The sequence below is a fragment of the Limulus polyphemus genome, unplaced genomic scaffold (genome assembly GCF_000517525.1).
Source record: "Limulus polyphemus unplaced genomic scaffold, Limulus_polyphemus-2.1.2 Scaffold66, whole genome shotgun sequence".
In the NCBI taxonomy this organism is placed as follows: Eukaryota; Metazoa; Arthropoda; class Merostomata; order Xiphosura; family Limulidae; genus Limulus; species Limulus polyphemus.
The window spans coordinates 938,941-949,867 of record NW_013665676.1 but is presented as its reverse complement, the minus strand read 5'-3'; the positions used below and the strand labels follow the sequence as shown (position 1 = coordinate 949,867).

Genomic DNA, 10,927 nt, shown 5'->3' with positions numbered 1-10,927 from the left:
TGTTCAGTCTGTTTCTATACAAAAGGAACTATTCTTTAGAAAAGGTGAAGACTGTAAAGTAACTTTTTCTTCTCGTTTTAAATTAAGTACTTTGTCTGTGGATTGAAAATTTAGTAAAACAGGAATATAAATGTAGTTTTTATAATATTTCGTGTAATTATGTCATAGTTCATATTGGATAGATATGTAGTAATGTAAATTAAAATACCATAAAACTCCAACACATAGAAACAACAAAGTAACGAATTTGTCTAAGTTAAACATGCGGGAAACTCGGTCCACTTATTTATGTGGAAAATTTTTAAATTGTAGATCAAGTTGACAATAAGGATGAATTACAATATTAGAGAGACATTAGAAATTGTAAAAAATAAAAATATTATGAATAAAGACACTAGGCCAGGTTTTAAGGAAACTTAATCTTTTAGTGGCGCCACATGTAGTGGAGTTTTGTGTGATAATCTATGCTGTGTTTTAATCTACTTATGTACATCTCAATGGAAGTGTACAAGCTTCTCTTGTAGTGTCAGCTAGAGGCTTCTTCTACTTCAACACTTAGAGTTGCCCAACGAGTCCTGTGCCGTTTTAGTAAATAATTGTGCTATTTTATCATTCATGAGTTTTAAATAACGTGCATATTTTCCACTGATAACGTCTAGGTGTCAATCTAGCCAGCTTATAAAATCAAATTGTTGTCTAAAGCACATTCTAGAAAAATCAAATCATTTAAATTGTTTGTAATTATGCACAAAGCTACACAAAGGGCTATCTGTGCTCTGCCCACCACGGGTATCGAAACCCGGTTTCTAGTGTTGCAAGTCCGCAGACACACCGCTGTGCCATTGGGGGGCGTCATTTAAATGAAAGCCAAAAAGATATCGGTTCTTAGTACACTTTATACGTGTATGGTTAGCTCTTAATGTTGAATAATTAATACATATTTTTACTTTATCATACATTTTTAGCAATAATTAAAAAATATGAAGAACTTTATCATTCGATATTTTTCACGTTTCACAGGTCCTCATCTATGATTGCGATTGAATTTGTAGCTGTGCATTTATAATCATTCATTTTAAGTCTTTACAAATAATTTGTTTGTTTGTTGTTATGCATAAAGCTACACAATGGTATCGAAACTTGATCATTTGTGTTATAAATCCTCAGACTTACCGGTGAGTCTTTGACGATGAACGTTTTTTAAAATTTTCCATAATATGATGTACTAACAGGTTGGTTTTTTAATTAACAGGTTTTTACACAAACCTTTGAATAATAATATTTCCCAGTTCCTAGGATACACTGCCATCTATTGGATATTTTATCGTAGTTGTAGGCAGTTTCTGCAACTATTTTTATTTGTAAATATGAGACATCAGTAAGATCACCGTATTGCGTTTGTTCATGTAATTCATGCCCATTTTTATGGCCTCGGGACGTGCTTTTCATACGTTTTGTGGTAGCATCTTATGCAGTACACACTGAAGTGATAAGCATAAGAATAACGATAGGTTGAAATCGTTAAGTGACTTGTGTAATGACTTCAGATTTTAAACCAACACAATGAAACTATTTTATTCAAGCACGCAACATACAGAAGAAAATAATGGAAAAATTCACTGAGAACACAACATTTCACTAAAATACTATACATTGTATACACGCTGTAAAAAATCTAAAAGTTAACATGGAGTTAAAGAAGTTATATCATGACTTAGCAGTATAAGTTCTAATTGAATGGAAGGGAGCACAAATATGTATATCATTTTCGAAGTTATTTCTATTAACATCTAATGTACTTTTTGCCTTTACAACATAAATTTTGCTTTGAGAGGAAACCTGTGTCTAAGAAATCTCCTTTCTTGCAAGCTTTGCTAAAGACTCCCATTCTTTCATTGGTCACATCTCGGCCAATCCCGATGCAGGATATTTCCCCGATGCTCCTGCCTTTATATCCAGGTGGCACAAAATCAAGATCTCCTCCACCAGTTTTTCTGTAGAACTATAATTTTACATGAAAACAGGGATATAGGGCCGTTTGGACTAAACTCATTTATCAAGTTTACATAGACATAGTTTCTAATGAAATTCAATTATATTAAGTTATGATCTTTATATGACTTATGTCCAGATATAATCATAGTCTACTTTATATCGTGATGAGATAAAATACATTTAAATATGACTTATTAATTTTTTATCTTGTTATAAATCTGGAATGTATACCTTCGAATAAGGTACAGAAGTGGGTCAAAAATTAGAAACAGGCATTGGAAACGACTTAATAACGTGTGGTTTCACCATTTACTGTTAACGCTCCAATTGTTTACAGCACGCCACTTGCAATTTCCTGAAATGTATACTGAAGAATTAGATTCCATTCCTCGAGGACACAATTTGACATAAAGCAAAATGGTCTCGTACATTCATAATGATCTTCCAATTATTCTTACATTTACCTGATGAGACTTATGGGATACTATCCATGCAATAATCACCTAATAATCAGGCTCTTACAATCTGTCCTCTCTGAAAGTCAGTTAAGACAGATTTCCTTCATAAGTTGCTTGAGCAGAGCAGAGTAGAGTTTACATATGTCTAAATAATACGGATCATCTGTCTAAAAAATCATTGGAACAACAAATAAAAAAGCCAGAAAAGGATCTAGTCCATCTGACATCTGGAAATGAACGTGTGCAGCTTTAAGTACATGTTTCTTTTTTTTTTTTTGTATATCCTCTATTTCCAATCCTAAATGAAATTACTTTTAAAACTAGATTTATGCGTGAAATAATACCGGAGTCATAAGTACTTGTTAATTATGACGCATTTCTAAACGTACCTTTTTAAGACAAAATATTTTGCAATACTCGTCTCCCGCTTTATCACATGATTGCCCTGGTAGGACGTAATCACGAGTGGTTACAAAGTTTTCTTCACGAACACCCTTTCCTTTCAGCATATAAGCACTGCACGTGCACTGCTCCAGCCTGGCTGAAGTCCTAAAAACATAAAATGAAGCTACGTCAAGTTTAAATATTACTAAACTGAACTACAAAACACATAGAGGAATGAGTCAAATAAAGTACGGGATACGTCAAGTGAAAACATTACAAAGTTATGAACTACAAAACACATATAGGGAAGAGTCAAATAAAGTACAGGATAAATCAAGTGTGAATATGACTAAACTATGAACTGCAAGATACATATAGCGATAAGTCGAATAAAATGCAGGATAAGTCAAGTACAAACATTACTAAATTATGAAGTGTACAGCAAATATAAGGTGAGTTAAACATAGTATAAAATATATCAAGTGTAAACATACCAAGTTGTAAAGTAGTAACAAATATAAGGATGACTCAAATAACGTGAAAGACGAGTCAGGTGTAAACATTTCTATGTAATGGAGTACATGGAACAAATACAGCTGAGTCAACTTTATTAAACCATTAAGTACATATTATACTCGAAGATTAGTTAAAGAAAATAAAATTTAAGCCAAGTGTAAACATTATCAGACCGTGAACTTTATATTTAGAACGAAGACAAATACAGAAGTACCTTCATTTTCAAGTGTAAGCGATCTTGTGGTTATATCAAGACCCTTAGTATTACCTAAATATTTCAACATTATGGCCTGGCATGGCCAGGTGGTTAGGGAGCTCGACTAGCAATCTGGGGGTTCGAATCCCCGTCACCCCAAACATGCTCGCCCTTTCAGCCGTAGGGGCGTTATAATGTGATGGTCAATCCTACTATTCGTTGGTAAAAGAGTAGCCCAAGAGTTGGCGGTGGGTGATGATGACTAGCTGCCTTCCCTCTAGTCTTACACTGCTAAATTTGGGACAGCTAGCGCAGATAGCCCTCGTATAGCTTTGCGCGAAATTTAAAAACAAACAAACAATTTCAACATTAAACTATCTATTGGATCTTACCACACCTATGGCCTGGTGGTTAGGGAGCTCGACTTGCAATCTACGGGTAGCAGGTTCGAATCCTGTCACCAAACATCTCAGCTTCCTTTGGTAAAGAGTAGGCCAAGAGTTGGCGGTGGTTAGTGTTTACTGTCACAAATTAGAAACAGCTAGCCCTCAAGTAGCTTTGTGCGAAATTTAATAAACAAACAAGTTTACCATATCTTATGTACCATTCTTCATTTATGTAATGATAATTCGCTCTTACTGAGCATAATTTATTTGCTAACATCAGTAAAACGTTAACACTTACGGTAAAGTTGTGGCGAACGAATATCAAGTGTCATGTTTAGTAGCCTATATAATCACCTAAGTCTAATTATTACTTAGTTATTTCTATCATTGTGAGTTTATGTGGTAGTAGATGTCGGTATTCGATCCTGGGTCTTCTTCTAACATCTACCACCGCACTCACAAAAAAAAGTACTTCTCAGGATTTCCCTGATGGAAAGAGATTAGCAGCCGAAACATGTAGTATATACATACTAAATAGTGATTAATAAATAATTACGATTAGTTGATCGTATAGGCTACTAATCATGACAACGATCAGCAAAATATTGATTTCACCAACGAAAATGAATTCGGCTGCAACACGAGCCACAACCTGACAAACTTATTTTTTTCTAGAAAATAGTAGCTTATATCCTTCAAATTCCACATTTTATATTAATTATTTCGAGAAAGTACTTCTACGATTTCACCGTTATTTCATTGTTATATGAAAAGCTAAATAAACGAAGACACTTATTATTGTTTCCGTACTGTTAAATTATATCTGAAACATTTTCCTCATACGATTCTTCTTCTTGGTATATATATATATATATAAACCTCCCAAAATTTGGAATAATAGTACAGCAGTGAAATAACACCATGGCGAATTTTTATCGTTAAGTACAAAGCTACCCAATGGGCCGTGCTCTGGTCACTGCGGGTATCGAAACCCGAGTTTTAGCTTTAAAAGTTCTCAAACTTACCACGGAGCTAACAAGGTGGCAAAGATGAATGTACAAATAATAATAATAAAAAACAATATAAAGTTATCACGGTCGACTTGACTGGAATAATGAGAACTAATACAGCTTTAAATTAAAATCACAACTTTAAACGTCTGGGAAATGTGATTCTAGAACTTAAGAGTGAAAATATGGAGGATTGTATATAACTATTTCAATCATTATATCTGCAACAACCAGTGCCAGCAAGATCTTTCTCCCAGCAACAGAGACCATCGGGCCAGCTGCGATATGACTGACACAGTAATGATTGGGACGCTATCTATATTACTGTTATACACACACTCAATTGACTGGTATAATAATAAGACGATACTCTTAACAATAGTTGTTATAAAGAGTCTTAACCATCTCCTTATAACAAAAGCCATTTCTACACAGTATTAGTTATAACAAGTACTGCAAAAACTCAAATGAATAATGGGAATCCATGACATCGTTAAATCTTCGTCTCAGATAAAATCCTTGAAGCAGTTTAATTAAAACTCCTAACTAGCCAACAACGTTAAACATGACATCTTAAAATGTTCGTCTCAAACAATATCCGTTCGGTTTAAAACAACTAACCTGCTAATTGCGATCAAGACGACTGATTAATCTAAACTAAATTAACTGAAAATTGTATCGTTTAAATCATCTCTAAGAACCAACTAATCCTCATGAATTAACATATGTTAAATAACTAATTAGTTTATTAATCTAGCATATGTATCGCAGTAATTACATTAGTCCTCACCATGTAGGTAGTAAGAACGTAATAAAGCACAGAAGCATGGAGTTCATCATGTTGACCAAACGTAAACCCCGAAGACTTTCTTTGTTATATTTTATTACTACGATATTTCTTAGCTGATATAGACAAAGTTTCCCGGAATGCGTAAATGGGAAGACGTAGGATGTTTTAAGCCACAAATTCCTGCTTGCTGAAGTAAAACATGGTCTACAAATAGGAGTGGAGTAAACATTTCCTGTTGTCAGCTAAGAGGGCATGACTTCCTCCCGATAACAAGGGCAAGATTACCGACATATTCTGACTCACAGACTCCTCTTAGATAACTGTTGTTAGCGATAAAATCACATTTTTATTCTGAATAATTTAACTCATTTCATGCAATCAGAAACAATATTTTTCAATACGTTAAAGTATAAATGGGAGCAGATTTCATCACAATATTTTGCAATTATCACGTGGAAAAAATTGCATGCTTCAAAACCACTTTATCAACAACAAAGAAACTGTAAGTGGTGAAATTTTTGCGTTTTTCCGTTGCTGCTAAAACAGAATTTCGAAATACTTATTTCAATAAAGCTTACCTTCCTTCGTTTACTACCTCTCCCCTTCCAGTTTTGTCTACAAAGGTTACTTTTGTAGTTATAACGGTGGTTGGAGTTGTAACTAGTGGTCTTACTGATACCATATTTGTATTATCCGAGTTTTGTTAAAACCTTGATTCTAAAAATACGTTTATGCCTTACGGTAACAGTAGAATGGGCTATATCATGGGTCATGTAACATTTAATCAGTTTTAAAAAAACAATCATAAATTAATTAGGGCATTATTCATTCGTACAAAAACTACTTAAATAAATTCTTGCGTTAATTCTGCTGTACACATTTTTTGCCACGAGATTCTGGTAGTGAAAAGATGCCCATCATCAGAGACAGACCTAATGAAGGTAGCCAGTGTGTACTCATACAAAAAATCACATTAAACAATGTTTCATATGAAACATTTAACTCCAAAGTACTGCCAGTGAAAAGATGCCTATCGCCTAAGCCGATGAAAGTAGTTACAGTATACACTTTTACAACACTGAATAATCTTTTATATTAACTCATTTATAGAGTTCTGCTAGAAAAATGGTGCCTATTTTCAGGCAAATATGATAAAGGCAGTCAACAGAGTCAATGTTTCATACTCATAAAACCTTGGTAGTAATAATAATATTTGTGTTCTATCGGATATTTTCTTTTACATTAATTGCAAATTTGTTAAAACGTAGACAAAAAGTTATTAACAGGAAAATTAATATTTACTTTTTAAAGAGCAGCCATTATTAAATACCTAATCAGTTAAGTTTTAAAAGTTACCTTCATGAAATGTTATGTACATAACCACTCCTCGAGAAAATTTAAGTTCAACTATTATTCATACTATTTTTGGATTACTAAATCTACACAATTCTTAATCCTTCACCATGAAGTTTTTTATTTTTTTTTTACAATAACCTATAAACTGTCTGGGTTATTTTACTTTTATTATTTCTAAGTGTACAAATTTACCCATGCCTCACAAGGAGAATATACATTTGTATTGCTTTGACATTTTTGTTGAAATTTTTGAGATAATCTTTTTTTTTTGTATAATATAATTTTATTGTTTATTTTTAACTGCTCTGATTTTGAAATTACAGGATGTGTGTATGGCTAAATAAATTTTATGAAAACAACATTTGAAAACTTTAAAAACATTTTTGTGAGAGGTCAGTACTCAGAAAAATAAGTTTCTGTATCATTTTGTTATTTTGAAAGACAATAGATAAAAAAAAACTTGTTAGTAATTACTGTATTAATTTACTGATTATTGTCTGCTAACAATGATATTTGGAACAAAATAAATCCTTAAGTGACTTTGAAAAAGAAGTATTAGCTTTATGCATAGAATCAGTGATGTATTGTAATCCTTTTAAGCAAAAATAATTAATCACAATTTTGCTACATTTGAAAACAACAGGAATTTCAAGTTTATTATACTTTCAGGTTCTTTTTTACATATTTTGTTCATTTTATATATACAATTCTCTTGACGTATTCTCCTTAGATATGGCCAGTTTGTAAAAACAAAAACTATTATTTAACATAAGTATGATCTAAGCCACACTGCACTGTTTCTTAAGTAATGCATTTACTAAAAAAACTTATAAAGCTAGTTTCTCATTCCTTTAAATTATTATTTCCCTTTAGATCTGTCTGTCGTTCATTCACATTATTGTTACTATTTGTTTGGTAAACACTAGAAGTTTCACTAACAGCCTGTTTCTTAAGTATGATCTAAGCCACACTGCACTGTTTCTTAAGTAATGCATTTACTAAAAAAACTTATAAAGCTAGTTTCTCATTCCTTTAAATTATTATTTCCCTTAAGATCTGTCAGTCATTCACTCACATTATTGTTACTATCTGTTTGGTAAACACTAGAAGTTTCACTAACAGCCTGTTTCTTAAGTCGCAACACTTCAGCTTCAAGATCCCTGAGTTTTGACTCTGATAACTTGATTTGTTGCTTGGCAGAAAGGAGGTGTTCATTGGCTACAATACCAGCATACTCTGCACCAGCATTAAAAGCAGTCTCTGCGGCTGAGTTGATAAGATTTTCCACAGACATCATCTTGCTCTGAAGGTCCTAAAAACACCACATAGAGATTTGGAACTTAAGTGAAACACAGATTAGTACTTTAAGGAATTCCTATCATTTTTAGTGTATTTTTTTGTTGTTGTTAAGAATAAAGCTACACAATGGCCTATCTGTGCTCTGCCCACCACAGGAATCAAAACCCAATTTTAGCATTCTAAGCCCTCAGACTTACTGCTGAGCTACTAGGGGGCATGTAATGTGGAAGTTCAAATTATTAAGGTGACATGTGTTCGGTGAGAATAAATATTGAACAAAATATGCTGCTCAACTAATGTATGAAACTTTAAAAAGAAAATGTCAAAATTATAAGTCCTCTGTACAAGTTCTTTAATAGGCTTAACAAAGATTCAATAGCTTTAATATTGTTACTAGTTAAATATCACGAAATATCTTATAGTTGAAATGCTAGAAACATGTTTAGTAAAATTAACACATAAATTAATTAAGTAGAGAGCTTTCTTACATTTCTTTTACTAAAAATAATTTTATTTTAAATTTATCAAAGTTCACTCTTTGTAATGAAACTTAAGTGTATAAAAAAAACATTAAAATAAGGTAGAATCATATAAGCTTCAAGGATTATACATTAGTTTTTAATGCCACTAGTCTATTCGGACTAGTAACTATAACAGGTCACTAGCCAAGAAATTGTTTGCTAATACAACAGTATGTACACAAAACATAAAAATCTGTTGTTCTTATTTTATGTTCACTTTCAAAAATTAACTTGCAAATACTGTGAAAATCAAGACTATTGGTAGTTACTAAAAAAAATTAAAAAAAAATCCAAATTGCAAAATAAATCTCAATAGTCAACCTTTATTACAAGTTTCAACTTTCTTTATTTGGCACAGACTAGGTGGTATTATTCTTATACAGCACTATGCAATGCAGCAGCCCTTTAAAAGGTGTATCCTTGTACTGCACCACCAAACTCAGAGATGACATCCACATTATCTCTTTTGTCTAAGCTCATTAGGCTACACTGATCAACTTTCAAGCTGATTCTGGACTGGTTTGTACCTTTAAAGAAGCTAGTGATGAAGATGTGCAATTTGTATGTATAGTTTGTAGGTTGGAGAATATCATAATTAAAGTAGAGGTAATAGATAAAGAGAAGTGTAGACTGTGAGAAATGGCAGCAGGATTTCAGGAGGAGCTTAAGCTTTTACATGCAAGGATTAGATCAGCTAACAATGACATTTAGGATGTGAATGATAAGGAAGTTATAGTTATAAGTTATTCCTTGACAAGGCATGTGGATAGTCTGTGAGGTAAATAGAGAGAAAAGAATCAGATTATGCTAGCCAGGTGCACAAGGTGAAGGATATAACTGACAAAGCAGGAGATATAATAAAGGGGGCTAGCAGAGATGTAGTTTTTGTGGTTCATGTAGAGGCTAATGATGTAGGGAAAGGTAGATCAGAAGAGCTAATTAATAAGTACAAGGGGTTGATAAAGGAATTTAAAGAAAATAGCCATAACTTAATTTTGTCAGGGATACTGCCCAGAATTAACTGTGGGGATTAAGTTAAAAGTAGGTCACTAGGGCTAAATGCTAGGCTTAGGTTAGTATGTAAAGATGAGCAGATTGGCTAGTTGGACTTGTGGGATCAATTCAGTGGAAGAAGAGAGCTTTTTGGAATGGATGGTTTACATTTAAATAAGATAGGGGCTGGCTTGTTTGCTATGGCTATTAAATCGGCTGCAAGGGAAGTTTAAACTAGTACTAGATAGTTGTGAGGGCCAGGATAAACAAAATGCAAAAGAATAAGATGCATAGAAAAGTTTAGCATAGGAAATGAGTATAGAAGTAGTTATAAGAGTAGACTTAATTGTTACTATTGTAATGGTATAAGTATAAGAAACAAAATAGATGACTTTAGAGCACTGGTAGGAATGGAGAGTTTTGATATAATGGGAATAACTGAAACATGGTTAAACATAGATGATTTTGATGACTAAGAAACGTCTTTGAAATAAAGGGATACAGGCTATTTAATAGTGATAGAGTACTAAAGAATAAGGAAGGAATGGCTTTATATATGTAAAATAGGAGTTACATCCTATGGAAGTTGAGGATATCCAAGATAATAGCAAGGAGATTGAATCCATTTGGGTTTCTATTAGTGGATATAAAGGGAAAAGGCTTTTAGTGGGAATTTGTTACAGGCTACCAAATGATACTGATGAAATTAATGAGAAACTTTACAATGAGATTAAGATTTCAGCTGTTAATAATTATGGGTGATTTCAATTTCAGGCATATAAATTGAAAAATTCTAGAGTCAAACCATGAGGGAGAAAGGATTTTGGAAACTGATGGCTTTCTTCACCAATTAGTCAAGGAACCTACTAGAAACAATGCTATTTTAGACTTATTATTAACTTCAAATATAGAAATGACCAAGAGGGTGGAAATTGAGGAACATTTGGGTGCAAGTGATCATTGCTCTATTAGGTTCAATGTTTTGCTGCATATGGAGATAAAGAATAATGATATTTTGGTTAC

At 32.8% G+C, this 10,927-nt stretch overlaps 2 protein-coding genes across 4 annotated transcripts in view; both read right to left on the bottom strand.

The window, feature by feature from the left end:
• Positions 1-1,548: 1,548 nt before the first annotated feature.
• LOC106465221 lies at positions 1,549-5,960 on the bottom strand. Its single transcript, XM_013925425.2, has 3 exons — positions 5,736-5,960; positions 2,843-3,002; positions 1,549-2,002 (listed from the first exon to the last, which is right to left on the bottom strand). Exons 1-3 carry the CDS (start codon positions 5,783-5,785, stop codon positions 1,784-1,786), a joined length of 429 nt encoding a protein of 142 aa, XP_013780879.1. The 5' UTR covers positions 5,786-5,960; the 3' UTR covers positions 1,549-1,783.
• Positions 5,961-7,726: 1,766 nt separating this feature from the next.
• The window catches only part of LOC106465210, a 19,495-nt gene continuing 16,294 nt past the window's right edge, over positions 7,727-10,927 (bottom strand). For 2 of the 3 annotated variants that reach the window (XM_013925414.2, XM_022393474.1), the window contains exon 5: positions 7,727-8,403. In XM_013925414.2, coding sequence (XP_013780868.1) covers positions 8,155-8,403 — 249 coding nt within the window. In that variant the 3' untranslated portion in view covers positions 7,727-8,154. The remainder of the gene's footprint in view (positions 8,404-10,927) is intronic. The other variant, XR_002612014.1, reaches the window with a different exon arrangement.